The sequence below is a fragment of the Monocercomonoides exilis genome (genome assembly GCF_001643675.1).
Source record: "Monocercomonoides exilis strain PA203 chromosome Unknown scaffold26-1319188, whole genome shotgun sequence".
NCBI lineage: Eukaryota > Preaxostyla > Oxymonadida > Polymastigidae > Monocercomonoides > Monocercomonoides exilis.
In genome coordinates, this window is record NW_027150571.1 from 328,348 (window position 1) to 345,788 (window position 17,441).

Here is a 17,441-nt window from a genome sequence, read left to right on the forward strand (position 1 = left end):
CTTTCACCAGATGAATATTGGCTGTTTCTGTTTCTGTTGGACGAACAAATTGGCAAGTGCTAATTGTCAGATTAGGTGATAGTTTATTTGTATTTGTTGTCATGGATGAATGATCAGATGACACTTGAGTTGATCCCCCTGAATTTGCAACCAATCGAATAATAGCCAATGTGTTGTCATCATTAGATGCGTTTCCAAGTGATAACGGATATATAAACTTCAGATACTTGAATGTCACATTTTGCTTGCAAGTGAACAGATCCTTGTTTTCATTTTCATTATTTCCCTCAGTAAGATATGTACAGTTTATTTCCACTAACTCAGGAGTCCCATTTGCACTTTCATTTTGTTTTCCTTGGATCATTAATGGTTTATCTTTATCAAATTCATTCACTCCTGCTACTAATGCAGATGTATTTTCATCTTGCTTTATAATTGTGATGCTCCATTGTTCTGCAGTTGTATCATTAAGCTTTGTCAATGCCTCACTAATCTTTCCAACAGGTTTATCAACTGTTCCATTTCCACCAGTTGCTCCACTTTTAACGAACACTTCTTTCACATCACCTTCTGCATATATGGAAAGCACAACCTGCAAAAACACAAATGTCAAAAACATTTTCAATCGATGTTCTTTTCTCTCTTCGAATCCACAAATCTTGACAGCTTTTCCATTTCATTTGCTCCATCTCTTGTAAAGTGGTTCTCATCCACTCTTGTTTCTTCAAAACTATCACCATATCTTCATCCACTTTTCAAAAACTCCCAATCAAGCTCATGGACAAACTGAACAAAAGATACAATGTTCCTGATGATATCAAATGATATCGGATGATCTCTTTGATTTTGCTGATGGAAAGTTCTTGTTGTGTTTTCTCATAATAAATAATAGGAAGATCTGTCACATCATAATGAATCAAAAACCCTCCATTCACAACTCCCAAACAAATCATATCAAACCAACAATCCTTCTTCTTCTTCTGTTTCTTGTTTCGCTGTATCCCTCTGTTGTTTGATAAATATACATGAAAACTGAAAACATGTTCCAAAAACAAAAATTTGAATAATTATAGAAATTATTTTTATTGACAGAATAAACTCAGACAAACATTTTCTTGGCTTCCTTTCCATGGACAACATCTTGACCTCATCATGTTCTTTTGTTTCAAGAGTGAGACTAAAAGTCATTTATTATTCTTTCTCCAATTCGAAATACATTACAACAACAAAGTCCATCAATGATGGTCCATTTCCTTTCCTGCAATCATTCCATCTGTATCCATTCCAAGCCCATCTCTGCCATTTCACATGTGGAATGGAACATGGAACATGGAACATGGAACAAGAACAGATCTTCATCGACAAATGTTTGGTTGATCCTCACAAACACATTCAAACATTCAGCAAGGTGTTCATTTTGAAGAGTGGAAGGAAAGTGAAGTTGAGATTACTTTGACACTATGACAGCCCACACATATTACTGTGCCTTTTGCTGTGTCATTGACGAATACGTGTGTGTTTCCATAAGAAGTTGCTGTCCACTGGCAGTTTGTCCACACACTTCACACATCGAACAAAACATTAAACAAATATATGTTAAATTGACACAAATGCTTTTCAAACATTCAATCATTTCAATTTGTTTTGTGCATCTATCAATTTATTTATTGAACAACAAACAAACATTTAAACAACAAAACAACAAAACAACAAAACAATAAAACATGAATATTATCATTATTATCAAATGTTTCTCTTTCCATTGGCTTTTGTCAATGATTCAACATGTGATTGTGCTCAATGAAAGAAAAATCATCACTGGTTGTTGTATGGAAGTATGTTGAATCATGAATTCAATAAATGAAGAACATTATTGAAAACAACAAATGAAATGTATTTTTTTTTATCCATTAAAAACTGCACCATTTGAATGTCAACAAAAATGGTATTGTATTAATTCGAAATACACTTATGACAATTGTTATACCCTTTATTTAATTGACACATACCCAGAAAAACAAATCATATTTATTCTGTTTCTTTATTTTTCATGTGAACTCAGTCTCACAAAAATGTTATCAATTAAACATTATTAACCCTTCCAACTCAATGACAGTTGAGTTCATTTTCACAATTTGTCCTAATTCATTTCATATCAAAAGCACAGATAATAGGAAAACTCACAAGAATCAGAAACACTTTCTGAAAAATAATTTTGTTTGAAAAATTCACACATTATTAGACATGTCAAGTCCAGTATTTTGAATGTGAACCAATCTCTGCAATTAATAATCAGTGAAAAAATGAAACAATGACTTTTATTGATTATCAATAATTTAAAAAGGAATTTTCTATGAGTAATATTTATGAATACACTCTTTCTAATGAAATATGAAAATTTTCAATAATTCGAAAAAATACCAAAAAATACAAAGTATGTTTCAAACCATAAATTTTAACAATAATTGTACGATTAATGTGTCTGTAGATCTTTGATTGAATTGAGAAAAGAACATCGATTGAAAATGTTTTTGAAATTTGTGTTTTTGCAAGTTGTGCTTTCCATATGTTCAGAAGATGTAAAAGAAGTGTTTGTTCAAAGCGGGAAAAGTGGAGATGGAACATCGAGTGACCCTTTTGGAAAGATAAGTGATGCATATAATAATCTTACTGATACAAATGCAAAAGGATACAACATTACAATTATAAAACAAGATGAAAATACATCTGCATTAGTAGCAGGAGTGAATGAATTTGATAAAGATAAACCATTAATGATCCAAGGAAAACAAAATGAAAGTGCAAATGGGACTCCTGAGTTAGTGGAAATAAACTGTACATATCTTACTGAGGGAAATAATGAAAATGAAAACAAGGATCTGTTCACTTGCAAGCAAAATGTGACATTCAAGTATCTGAAGTTTATATATCCAGTGTCACTTGGAAATCCATCTAATGATGACAACACGTTGGCTATTATCCGTTTGGTTGCAAATTCAGGGGGATCAACTCAAGTGTCATCTGATCATTCATCCATGACAACAAATACAAATAAACTATCACCTAATCTGACAATTAGCACTTGCCAATTTGTTCGTCCAACAGAAACAGAAACAGCCAATATTCATCTGGTGAAAGTGGAAGCAGGTGAATTCAACATGGAGGCAGTATCTTTCAGTGATGATAACAACACTGCTAAGTTTTCAACCACTCCGTTTTTGTTTGACAAAGCAACAAAAGTGACATTTCTTGCATCGACATTGAATAACATAGAGTCGAGTGCAAGTGCAGTGGTGAAGATTGTGGGAAACAATAGTGAGAAGATTGAAGTCAATGTCCATGGGTGTACATTTTCCAATTGTAAATCAACAGAAGAAGCTGGAAGTGCAACAAGTGGAGCATTGTATGTTGAAAGTGATCAATCAGATAGCAAATTTAATATTTCAGAAAGTTCACGATTCTCAGGTACAAAAACAACATTTTCTTCGTGTGAATGTGCCAATGGGAAATCAGGTGGGATATATCTGAAGATGACAAAAATTGATAGTGCAGAAAAACTGACATGGTCTGAGGAAGAAAAATTGACAGTTAGTGGGTGCAAAGCTGGTTCAGATAAACAGACATTTTTGTATTTGGAAGTGAACAGTGGAAAGTTCAAGGAAATTGCTACAGAAATGAAAAAGAAATTTGCCAAAAATTATATGAAAGGAACAAATGACTGGTTTGTTGCAGCTAAGGGAACTGATGAAGGTGAAGATATTGATTTCACTGCAATATATTTTGATCCACATGAGGCATATGTTAAAAATGAAGGAAGTGATGACGCAGCAGATGGAACAAAAGAAAAACCATTTAAAACAATAAAAAAAGCTTATGAATTATTGGATAAATCAAAAGGTCCAGGAGAATTTTCAATAAAAATAATGAAAAAAGGAGAAGAATCTGGACAAGAAGTTCTTAAAGCAGAAGCTGTGACATTCGCAAAAGAGACAGGAATTACTATAGAAGGAGTGGTAGAAGCAGGGGACACTGGAAATGAAGCTGAGACTAAAGTTGAGATTGATTGTAGCAATATATCTGAAAAGGACTTATTCACCTGTCAAAAAACAGTGACATTCAAGAATTTGATATTCGATTTCAAATCAGCATCTGGACAAGTGAAAAATCAATTTGAAGGAAATGAAGGACCATATGCCTTGATTCATGCTACTGATGGATCAGTTTCTCTAACAATTGATACTTGTGATTTTAAGCTTACAACACAAACCAATACACTTGGGATGCTTTCAAATGAAGAGGAAGAAGTGAAATGTTATCTTGTGAAAGTGAGTGCAGGGATATTGATGATTACAGGTGTTAAATGTGTTAATGATGGGGAAACAGCTTTGTTCAAAGTGACACCGTATTCGGTTGAAGGAGCATAGAAAGTTGTGATAGAGGATGTGGAAATGAAGAATGTGGAAGTGGAAAAAGAAGCAGCAATGAGCATCAAAAATGGAATAATCGGAGAGGGAAAAGAGATCAAAAAGGATAATAAAAATAAAGAAACAGAAGAGACAAACGGGATGATTTTGGTTGAAGAAGGGCTTCGAATGGAAGGAGTGAAGCCGAAGAGTGGGAAGACAGCAGTGTTGGAGATAGAGCTGGGAGAGGAGAATTCGAAGGTGAGATGGGAAGGACAAAAGCATGCACATTCAATGAGTGAAAGGCAGAAAATGTGTAGTCTGGAGCGATATACATTGAGATGGAGCATGTGAGTGGGAATCTTAAGCTTCCAGGTGAAGGAAAATATGAGTTGGGCAACAATGATGAGAAAATTCAGTAGCATCGTTGTGCATAATTGTTAATGATATTGTTTATTTAGGAAATTCGTAATGCTTCGAATCTACAAACGCAAGGAGCAGGTTTACTCCTCGATAATGAGTATAAGATTCATCCTATGGGTTGCTTAAGATCTCACTTCGCCAATACTCAAATTCAATGAAGATCCTTATTATCCGCAATAAAAATGATTCAAACAACCTGTTAGACTATCAGACAAAGACGGCGAGGGAAAAGAATTAAATCGAATTTTGAAAATAGTAAGAGTGGAAAATATTGTTGAATTTATCAGGATCTGGGCTTTTAATAAATCATCTGGGACAAAATATTTAACTTCAGGCATTTTCATTGATGAATTATGCACTTTTGATTAACTTTTGGTTTTCAAAAAATTCATTAAATATGTGTTCATATTTTGACATTCATGAAATGTCACAAAATATAAAATAGTGATATCAATGTTACATGTTAATAGATATGAGAATCCTATTTATTTTGAAGTCTGAAATAGTTTAAGAAATGTATGAGTGAAACAATTTTTTTAGATCATTTGCAAAAACAGCTTGAAAGTCCATATTTTCCCCCATCTAGAATAAAAAATAGTGCACAGCTGAAAATGTCGAACAACAAGACGCACATTGTGAAGGGATTATCCAGAGAACATTAGTTACAAAATATCGTGTAAAGTTATAAGGAAAAAGAGCCTAACTTTGCCACAAGATTATAATACAAAACACGGAAGCAGATGCACTCAGCCGGATGGCGAAAAAGCCGGACAATGCACTGAAGGGGGAGAAAGTCACAGAGATATTACAAATATTCGCACTTAGAACACTAGATACAATTTCAAACCCGATTGCTCCTGTGCCCTGGGGAACTATTTGTTAACTATCCTCTCTGAGAAAAAAGAAAGAGAGAAAGAAATGTCAGAAGACGAGATAGTGCTAGTCCGTTTCTAAGAAACATCGGATTGACCTCCAAAGAGATGAGAAATAATGACTAGAAGTTACCCCCATGAGAAGTCATAAGTGTTAGACTGGCGAGAAAAATATATTAGAAGGGAACTTTTTCAAACATGGGGAGATGACGTTGGAGTGAAGGATATATCAGCAGCAATATTGACTAATCAAAAGAACGAAAGGGATACGTGGAGAGCGCTGAGGAATTTTTAACAATTATCAGATAGAGAAAGAATAGATGATACTGACCCCCTCACAACCAAAGATGCCATGTGGAACTTGTAAAAGTCTATTGAAACCCTATCAAATACAAACCTTTCAAGTGGAGTGATTTATAAAACTGTGTGAAAAGCATATAATTCTACATATTTTTGGAAACTTATGTGTGAAAGAAGATGAGTGAAGGCAAGCGATATAAATCAATGTTTGATTTAACAATTATTACCAAATGGGTGGAAACCACCTACGATATGAAAGACCCACAAATACTCCAGAGGAGAGCTCTCATCCTCACCATGATTTTTGGAACCTTAAGGCCAGCAGAGCTGGAAAGAATGAGAAGTGATACAATAATATTTAAAGATTATTTAGTCCAGACACAAGTACAAACAAAAACATCCGGGGGAGAGAAGGTTAAGGTTATCATAGATAAACATACAAACCCACGTATAGATGCTGTTGCAGCGCTCCAACGTTGGGGAGAATTTACAAAGACAACGTTCAAGGATGAACATGTGTGGTTTGATATTTGTGAGAATCAACCTGCGAATTTGCAGAGAATCAAAGAAGAGTTAACAGCAATTCTGAGAGAGAACGGAATACCGGAAACATTTACCTCGTACTCGATTAGACATGCAGTGACAACGCGCTTTGCTAAAAAAGAAGGTGCAGATTGGAAAGCGATCAATGTGTACGCGAGATGGGCTCCAGGTTCAAGAGTGATCCAGGAATATTATAATGTGTTACCTATTCAAAATACAAAATAAATTCTTGATACAATCGGCGGCCTAGTACCCCTTGCGAAAAAGGGAGACAAGTAGGAGAAGGACAGCGAGAGAGAGGATATAAGAAATGAGAATACAGAATTGGGAATGAAGGAATACACAAGAGAGAATTCACAAGCTGGGGGAGAAGTGGATATGAACAGGAGGAAGAGGTCGAAGAGACGAGGACCAATTCGAGATAAGAATATACGGAATGAAAGTGAAATAGCTCAACTTCCCAAAGGTGAGGAAACACCCCGAATAATACAGTCAAAACCGGATATAATCACATCGAATACAATCACATTCGTTTATAGTCACATTTTTCCTTGCACCGACATTTTTTGCTTGTTTTTCATTCATTTTTCATCGCATATAATCACAGGGCTGAAAATATATAATCACGTTTTTTATCATAATGGGTGACTTTTTCAATGAAAAATCGATTTTTTGATCAAAAATCTCAAATTTTCGCGTTTTCAAAAATGTGCTCAAATAAGTTCAAATAATATGCAATTATGCAAAAAATTAATTTCGCAAGAGTAAAATGCGTTATGATGAAGAATTTTCAAAAATGAAAAAATCGACCCAAAATTAATTAATTAATTAATTAATTTTTATTTTTTTCTGTGTTAAGTCACATCGCTTATAATCACAATCGGATATAGTCACAAAAAGTCGTGCAAAAACCGATGTGATTATATCCGGTTTTGACTGTATCCCGCAGCATCATGGAGCTGACGGAGGGCAGACAGACTGCCTTGCAGAAGAAGCTTGATACTGATCGGAGGAAGCGCGGAGAGAGAAGCATAGGACAAATTGTCAGGACCGCAGAAACATCTAAAACACGATTAATGACACAACGAAAACACACCAAGAAAGGGAGAGAGAAAAGAAAGGTTCCACACCTTCATCCGCAGTCCCTCTTCTCATCAGCCGCACGACATAGTGTTAGGCAGGAGGGTTTAATATCAGAAGAGAAAAGAGAGCGAAAGGTTTCAGGACTCATTATTGAGGAGCAAACCTGCTCCTTGCGTCCATAGATTTGCTCTATTGCGAATTAATAAAAATGCAGTGAGACAGGTTTGCTCCGAAATAATACGAACGCGGATGGAGAGACTCAAAGCGGCTGGGTGCGTAAGAGAGAGAAACATGTTCGGATGAATATGACGAGAAAAAAGAGGAGAGAAAGCAGAGGAGATGAAAAATTGAACTGAAAAGACATTAGATGCTGGGGGAGAAGAAGATATGAGGAAGGAGAAAGTGGCCAAAGAAACGAGACTTATAGCTTAGAGAAGAGAGAAAGCAATGAGAAATCACTCAATCACAACACAACTTATTCTAATCACTCAAGTGGCGGAGAACACCCCTCATAATTCCCAGCAGCGGAAGCGAACTGACTGGAAGCAGACACACTGCCTCACTGAGAAAGAAGGGCACAGATCGGAGGAAGCATGGAGAAAGAAGTCAAGGTTATATGATAAAGAACTCAAGAGGAACGAATTCCCGGTCGAGAACACCTCGGAAACACATCAAGAAATAAAGGGAGCAGAGACAAGGGCTGTACCTTCATCAGAAGGCTCTCTAAACATCCGCCGCACGATGACGTGCTAGACAGGAGGGTTTAAGATCATAATAAATAAATAAATAAATATAAAACTAAATAAGAATAAAAATATAACTATAGGGCTTTCAAGACTCATTATTGAGGAGCAAACCTGCTCCTTGCGTTCGTAGATTCGCTTTATTGCGAATTGATAGAACGCAGTGAGACAGGATTTGCTCCGAGATTATACGAATGCTGATGGAGAGACTCAAAGCGGCTGTGTGCGAAGGAAAACAACATGCTATTAAGAGGATGACGAGAAAAAAGAGGCGAGAAAGCAGAGGAGATGGAAAAAGATCAACCGCCCGAAGTCAAAAGAGTGCACCTGCAACCTACATAGAGAAACATGGAAACGAATAAAAAGTCCAAGCATGATCCTACTCCTTAACAAGATTATTATTGTTTATTTAAGAGAAGAATTTTATTTAAAAAATGCAGTGTGTGATGATTAGGATTGCAATGCAAATACAGCAGAAGAGCGGGAGGCAGAGCGCTGCACAAGCAGTTTTCTTTTCCACGCCTTGTGAAAGCACCAGTGGTTTTTCTTTTTGCTCCGACCAGAATACTCGCCTCACCTGATCCCTGCACTGACTGCAGGAGACAGCCCCGAGGGGCAATGTCTCCTGCCCTCTGGTCTTCGTGACCAAGGCGAAAAGGCGAAGAAGGTGGTGAAGTGAAGCGGACAATGCATTGTTTTATTATACAATTTTTTTTGTTATTGATTTGAATTTAATCTCGCCCTTTTTCCACGTCATATTTGGGAGGGCGGAGTTCTCACTTAAACCACCCATAAATCGTGATCAATACTCATTATCTCGGAGGTGATCTGTATATCTGCGTTTTACTAATTATGTTCTTTGTTCTGTTCTTGATAAAATCATAATCAAACAGAAACTCAAATGAAGTTGTGAATTCCTAAATAAAGTGAGTATAATTGAATATAGTGTATCTTTGTCAAATAAATCAATATTTTATTTGCATAAAATGAAGTTATTCAAAATGAAATTTTTTATTCAAATTTCATCTAATTTGTCATTCTTTTTGAATAGTCACAAACGTTTTATTGATCTGAATAAAAGATCACAAATGATCAAAAAATGTTAATCATTCCATTCCCATAATATTAAGTGAAATATTTTATATTATTGTTAACAAATGATACACAAATATTGTTTCGATAACGCTAATTTCATACGAAGTTAGCCTATGTGACATGACAAATAAAAAAAGTTGTGTCACTCATATTCGATCATTGTGACACATAATATATTCATCAAATAAATTATTGAGTTAATCGAAAATAAGATTTTGATAATTTTTTAACAGAAACAATGACAAACATTTGTTTTTGAAGTAGTAAATTTGTATTAAAAACCATTAATAAACATTAATTATAGTCAGTGTAAATTATTGTGGACACTTTCAATAACTGTGGACAATGATTTTCATTGTGGGACAATTTGATCAAAAATTTTGAAAGTTTTAAAAGAATTTTTTTTTCTATTTGAAAATTATTTTTTTAATTCAAATGCGTGATGCATTTAAGTTGATTCAACTAAACGAACTTTAGATTTCGGTGATTTAACATTGATGAAATAGTTATTTTGTGGAAAACAATTCCGCTTCTTTGGATTTGGAAGTTGCACATAACAAAATGTTATATTTGTTTAAATAATAAATAATAATAATGACAAAATAATACTGTAAAAAGATGAAAATATCAAGAACATGTTTAGGGTCAGAAATTTATCTGTACCCGAAAAATTAATAGGGACCTAAATTTTCTGGCTCTCAAGAGCACTTTCAGAAAAAAAGAAATAATAGAAAATTATTAATATATTATAATAAACTATTTCTGAAAATATTTTTTTCAGATTTTTATTTTAGAGAAAAGATCTGGCGTTTTTTGTTTTATTTTTAAGATCAAAGACTTGCTCATATTTCAACGAGCTTTTTGTTTTGAGATTTTTAAGTGTTGTTATTGTTATTGAACATAACTTTTTTACAATTTTGGTTATTTTTCATTGTTTAACACTTCGTTATTTTATTGTTTTTTCCATTTCACTAAATTTCAATAAAATGATAAAAAAATTTGAAATTTTTGTTGCCATGTTTTTGTTAGTTGAATAGTAGTTTTTAAAACTGATTGAGATGTGTACCACCTCAATTTTGAAATGAAAAAATACGATTTGAAGTTTTAAACACAAAAATACACAAAAACAAGTATTTTTGTATTATAATCACGATCACAAAAATATAAAGATTTTCTTCTTTTTGTATATTTTCATTTGTTGATAATTTATATGTTTTATCTTTTTAATTAACGAAAAAACTTATTTATTTATATGTATTCTTCAATTTGTCGAAATTCAGTGAAATGCTAAAATAATAAAATAACGAAGTGTTTAATATAAACCTGTCTGACGTATCGAAAAAAAAATTTTCACGTCAATCAGTAATTTTCCAGTGTTTTATTTATTTATTTATTTTTATTTTATTTTATTTTTATTATTTTATTTAACTTCTTTTGAGGAAAGAATGATTATTTTTGTGTGAGTATTAATTTTTTGAACTTTATTTGTTCTTTTTAATTTTTAAATATATCCAAAATTGTTTTTTTCCCATATCCCATAAATTTATTTCAGTTATATTTTTCGAATGAATTGTTCTTTAATAAGATTTGTGATGCATGGATTGTGCAATAATGTGGATTTTGCTCTTGTGCATTTATTTTATGTAATACATATGGGTCATTATTTTTGAAATCATACAATTTTTCGGTCCTTGAATTTTGCAACAAATCAACAATGTTTTTCAATTTTAATCGAATTCAATGTGTTGTTTTTGGTATTTTCTTTTCATTTCCTATTCATTTTGATGTTTTTAAATTTTTTTTATCATTTATTTTTGGCTTTGATCAAATATGATATATATAAAATTTTTTTCTAAATATTGCATTTCAGAAAATATTTTTCTTCAAGTCATTCATTTGAACGATAAAAAGAAACCATCATTTCTGTGGTTGCTGAGGATGCGAAAAGCGAAATTGACATTGAGCATTTGGATTCAGCAAGGATTTCTTGTTTAAAATGCAATAATTGGTTTGTCCAAATCATTTGCTTTTCTGTGTTTGAATACTGAAGAGTTTATTGAAAAGAAAGAAGAATTATTTCTATTTTTTTCAATAAATTGATCTCTTAGGTGAAATATTGAATATGAAAGAGAAAATTTCGAAATTTGAAAGAATGACAGAAAAAGAATGTTTGAGTTGTTGATAAAAGTGAAAAAGGTGATGAATCTATCATTTGAATAAGAAAATGAAACGAATGAAGAGATAACAAGAAAACAAAGGTTTTGAGCGTTTTTGTTTTGTATTTCTTATTCACCGTTTATGGAATTTAGAATATTCTGGATTCACTCACAGTATGATTTAATCATTAAATAAGGTTATTAATCATTTCATAGAAATCTGTTATTACAACATTTAACAGATGAGAAGAGTCCGCTTAACCGAACACATATTAGTTGATACCTTGCTGATAAACCGAACTTATTTTGTTGTTTTGGATTAGTGAAAACAAACAGCATAGCATTTCAATGTGACATATGAATATCTGGAATTTTTTATGAACGTTTTTTGGAGATTGAAAGGAATACAAGTTAATCAAATTGGCAAAGCCTAAATAAGCCTTCAGAAATGGATTTTTTCTAACAAATGGAAAAAGAAGGATATTAATAATTAATAGCAAGTTTCAATGAATCATGATCATTTCAAGCAGTTGGGAACAAATATTTCCTCACACACAAAAATCAGTCTAATCATTCCATGATCGACTGAGGAAATGCATTGAAATTAGCTGATCAAAAATGTGATTTTTATATTGTCTCATTTCACAATATTATAAATAATCAATAATCTTCTGGATTTTTGATACTGAAATATTTTGAGAATGCTTCATTTTTGAATTTGTAAAAACAAAACAAAACAAAACAAAACAAAACAAAACAAAACAAAACAAAACAAAACAAAACAAAACAAAACAAAAGAAAGAAAGAAGAAGAAAATAATAGAAAGAAAGAAAAATAAAAATTGATAACCTTATTTTTATTTTCTTTTTCTTTTTTTCCACATTCATTTTCCTTTCATTCAAGTTCCATGAGAATTCTGATTTGTATTCATTTGCAATCGGACTGAATGTGCAAAGTGCTGATGTTCCATTCGATTCACAACTCCAGTTCTGCTAATCCAATCATCCCTCTCCTCCCCAGACCTCTGGCTATCCCTCCACAAATCATGAAACTTAAATCACCCAATGCCGTGGATGAATATTGCGAAAGTTCGTTCATCACATCATCTTCAGAAAACCTGCTTGTTCTTATGTGTTTGTGTGTGTAGGAATCCAGTGGTGGAACTGATCGAAGAATGACTTGCTTTTGGAATTCAAAAGAAACAATTGAACTTTTGAAATTTTTGAAGCATCTGATGATCAAGTACGAAATGAAACAGATTTCAAAGCTTCAAAACTGTACAATAAGAAACTTGTTGTTGAATTCTTGCTTACCTCTAATTATGAAACAAACTCCAAATGAAGTTATCAAAATCCACTTCTTTCCACCTTTTTCTCTTCTTCTTCGCATTTGCCGCCTTTTTCTGTGCTTCTTCGATCGCTTTCGCATGATTCATTTTTTCTTCCATTTGACAAGTCTGTTTTCGACTGGTTTTCTGAATTTTCACTGGAAAAAAACTGCTCTGAAAGTTGGAATAAAACTCCTGATAAATCTTTTAAAAGATTATTGAAGAAGAAGATATCATAATGCCATTCGGAAAATTAGCTCCAGTGAAGATTGAAAGAATGGTGACTAAAACATCTGATTGGGAAAAAAAGGCGATGATACAATAATTGTGATGAAAAAGAAGAAAGGAATCATAAACACATTTGTGCTTTAACAAATTTGCAGTTATTCTTAAATCGCGAATTGAAGGTCAATTGCTGCAACTGTTTTCGATTCATATGCTTCATAAATTGACACATCATCATTTCTTTCTCTTTTGGTTCTGTGCATTCCGCCTGTTCGTCTCCAATCCATTTGTCTTGTGCTATCAGAATTGACACTCTCCTCAATAAGATGTATTCATGTGAATAAGTTTTGCAAAATCAACAACCTGTATTTGCAAAAATACTTTCAACTTATACAACGTCCTTTTATCTGATCAGAGTTTTCAAACATTTTGCTGTTCTTTTTATTTTTCCTCTTTTTTTCTTCTTCCTTGTTCTCCTCTTGTTCAGATGGAGGTTTTGATTCAATTCAACTATTTCAAAGTCATCATATCCGCTTTAGAGCTAAAAGTTTCATTTTCTCTTCAATTGTAATCAAATGAAGCATCAAGCGAATTAAAACAAGAACAAGCGAACGCAGAGAAGGATAAAATAGAAAAGGTTTTGAAACAAAAAGAGAAAATGAGGAGAAGTGAAAATGAGGAACATGAAGAGGAAGTTTGTTAATGAGAAGAAAGAGGCTCAGTACATTCAATTCAACGAATCGCCATCTTTGTCACTTTCTATCTGAAACGTTATGGAACCTTATTCACCTGTTTCAGCATTTCTCTCTGACGCGGTTTAGCTTTTGTCTTCTTTATCATCTTTGCTATATGTTCAATTTTGTTCTGTATCATCCTCATCTTCATTTGCACTGATTATCATGTATATATATAAGGCAGTCAATGGAGACGTTGAAGAAAAACATGAAGAGAATGATTTTTCTTCTTTGTATTCATCAATTACAAGCTGTGTTTGCTTTTCCTTCTCTTTTGTATTCACTTTTTTGACTGTTTCTTTTGTTTCTTCTTTCGTTTTTTGTTTGGCTGAAGAAGAAAAAACAGAAGAAGAGGATGATGAAGAAGAAAAAGAAGATAAAAAAAGAACGAAGAGAAAGAGGATGAAAATGAGGAAAAGGAAAATGATGAGGTGGAGGAAGAGGAATATGAAGAGGAAGATGAAAAGGAAGAAGAGAAGATAAGAATAAAAGTGAAGGAAAATGCGTTGAAGAATGAATGAATCGGAGTTACACGTATTGCTAAAAAAGACTCTTTTCTGATCGTTATCAAATTCTTCCTCTCGTCTTCTTCTTCTTCTTTTGTTTCCTTTCTTTTTCTGACTAAACAAATGCAATTTCCGAAAAATCTGAATTCGAAAAAGCTCTTTTGATTCAAACGAATGTTAAATAATATGAAATGTTAAAAGAAAAATTGTCATCATAAAATTTTCTGTAAAAAAATCAAATATTTCATGAAAGCTTGTGATAATATTCTCGCGTCCTTCTTTTTCCATCTTTTAAAACACTTTCCTCATTATCGTTTTTCTTTTCACTTCTCCAATTTCATCTTTTTCCTTTCTTTTCAATAGCATTGAAATATTCAGGAAAAACACCAAAAATTGATATGTCAATCTATCATCCAATGTTGGCCTCTGAATCCCCTCCAAAAAAAGACCAAAAGCTCCTATGTTCACCAAGTCTTCATTTTCGACAACTCTCCTTTCTGCCATATTTCTCAAGGAAAAAATGCACCAGTAGCAAATTCCCCTGTGGTTATCCTTTGCTGCTCGAAATAACTGAACAAGACTGTTGATAAGTCCAACGTATTCTTCATTCCACAATCGACAACTGCTGGTAAAAATCTCAAGTGTTTGGATCCATCTCCGAATTACTAGCTCTTCATTCGCTTCTTCTTTGCTCATTTTCTCAAATTTATTCTTCCAATTCAAGCACTTTGTTAGCTCTTCCAGTTCTCTTGCTGCTTCTCTAGCAAAGTGTAATTCGTTCACAATAACTCTTTCCAAGCTTTTGTCTTTGTAAAATCTGTCTATCAAAAATTGCCAAATTGATTGATAGACAAGCCTTGTAATATTCTAATTTTCCTGATGATGTTCGATCATTTCTTTGATTTGCTTTAAACGCAGTTCTCTTTTCATTTCCTATGCAAAAAAGGAAGAAAAAAAGTTTATAGTAAAAGGAAATAATAATGTTTATTCATTAAATCTGATGTAGCTCAAAGTCAGCAATGCCATTTCCACTTCCATTTGAGTTTCTTCGCTTTCTTTTTTCTTCAAGGCAATTTTCAGGAGATAAGGCACACAAATTGATTACAAATCCGATGAAATTCCACACTTGAGCAAAACAAAGCACTCGCAAAGATCAGTCAGAAGCTTTTCATTCTTTTCATCTTTTTTCTTTTCTTCTTCAATAATCATCTTTTTAAATTTTCTGTGCAGCAAAGAATTATTAACGTCATAACTCCACAAGAACAAAAGAACTTCGCAAAATCCAATATGCTTCAACAACCCAATGACATTTTCCATTGACAGTTTCTTTTCTTCGATCATTTTGTCAATTTTTTGAACAGATCTGTTGAGACTACAGAACCAAATTCTTTTTCATTCATTACTTCCATTAGCAAATTAATCCCTTCTATTATTTTTTCTGTTCAATTTCTAAGCTTCGCTCTTATTCAGAAAACAACTCTTCAAAAATAAAAATGAGAAAAGAAACGGATCATTAAGAATTGAATTCCATAAAAAATTGGATACCATTGAATTTTATTGAGCTTTCCATCTCCTGCATTTTCGAAAACAGATTGCATTCGGAAAACACAAAAAATTTCGTCATTCACGTTGAATGAACAAATGTTTGGATAGAAGAAAGATGCATAAATTTTATCACAAAATAGCAATAGAAAAATATGTGTGTTTATTCTATTCTTTCTTTTGTTGACATTTTTTAAAAGCAACTGTGGATAAAATAACGATTCATTATTAATCTTTATTTGTAATGGATTCAATGATCATCATATTTGAAAGAACGGAATTATCCATTCATAGAATGAGAATTCCGTGAGTGAACATCACCTATAGAACTTAGAATATTATTTCCTGTAAAGGCAACAAGAAATGAGGCAATACAATATTTTTGAAATTCTGTCTGATGATTTTTGTCAATTGGAAGATAGAAGAAATACAACAATTTTACCAATAACACAAAAAGACATAATAGATGTGATTTTTATTTTTCTATTGATTGTGAAGATGTTTCCGTCTGTATCATTTCCAAAGTGCAGGAATATGAGTTATTGTTGAAATGGCCAATCCCCGCTTTGTGGAGCAATACGATGAGAACGGAGCAGATTATTATATAGACATTGGGGATCAAATGAAGTTTCGCAAAGGCCATGATTTTTATTTGGAACAAGAGGTGAAAACAAAATTCACTGATATTTAATTCAATAATGACAATAAGAAAGAATTTTGTGAAAGGACAAAATCTGCACAAAATTATATAGCATTTTGGAATTTAATGCAGGGAGAACAGTTTTTTGGCAAGGAAAGTGGGAGGCAATATCGAGAGAAGGATATTAATCACAAAAAAGGCAATAAATCAACGAAAAAAGGAGAACCCCAAAATATCAATTATATATATAAGGTTTTCCTGTTTCTCGGACTGCGCCAGGTAGACATGGAAAGTGACCAATTTCTATTTCTGATTCCGCTTTTGCTTCAAAAAAAATGAGAAACGCCAAGTACGAGTCATCCAATTATCGAATATTAGTTGGTAGTCGAACAACATTCTGTACGACTGCAACTGGATTTCATTCTTCGAAGGGACAGCCATTTTGAGCAAGCAATGTGATTATCATTCGAAGTTTGCTTTCTTCGACGCCACAGCCAATGAAAGAGAATTTGATGGCTTTTGCTTTCATCGTTTGTTTTTCAACAAAGCTGTTGTTTCGCTCAGCTTCTATGTTTGTACATGGTCCATTGAATTTTGTGCATTGTGCATCAGAGAATGCATTTCAGAAGCATTGTCATTTGCATCATGAGTGTTGATGAATGAATGCCAACCTTTCCATCCATCTTCCTCCTCTTCGCTGTTGAAGTACAGCCAACTCATTCTCTTCGTTTTCATCAGGGTTTATCTTCCTCATCCGCAATCTCGTTGGCATTTGATGCCTTCCAATCACGCAGGCCGAAGAGCGACGTCCTTCAAGCACAGAAAGATGAGCATCTCTTCCTTCCTCTG

General features: G+C 33.2%; 3 protein-coding genes across 3 annotated transcripts; all 3 read left to right on the top strand.

Moving 5' to 3' along the window:
* Positions 1-2,525: 2,525 nt before the first annotated feature.
* Positions 2,526-4,424, top strand: MONOS_16748 (uncharacterized protein; the record flags this gene model as incomplete). The annotated part of the gene is made up of 1 exon (XM_067869622.1): positions 2,526-4,424. The coding sequence occupies one exon, from the start codon at positions 2,526-2,528 to the stop codon at positions 4,422-4,424; it is 1,899 nt and encodes a 632-aa protein (XP_067726209.1).
* Positions 4,425-6,202: 1,778 nt separating this feature from the next.
* On the top strand, positions 6,203-6,766 carry MONOS_16487 (uncharacterized protein; the record flags this gene model as incomplete). Its single annotated transcript, XM_067869396.1, has 1 exon — positions 6,203-6,766. The coding sequence occupies one exon, from the start codon at positions 6,203-6,205 to the stop codon at positions 6,764-6,766; it is 564 nt and encodes a 187-aa protein (XP_067726210.1).
* A 1,305-nt stretch (positions 6,767-8,071) lies between these two features.
* On the top strand, positions 8,072-8,377 carry MONOS_16486 (uncharacterized protein; the record flags this gene model as incomplete). The annotated part of the gene is made up of 1 exon (XM_067869395.1): positions 8,072-8,377. The coding sequence occupies one exon, from the start codon at positions 8,072-8,074 to the stop codon at positions 8,375-8,377; it is 306 nt and encodes a 101-aa protein (XP_067726211.1).
* Between the last annotated feature and the right edge of the window lie 9,064 nt (positions 8,378-17,441).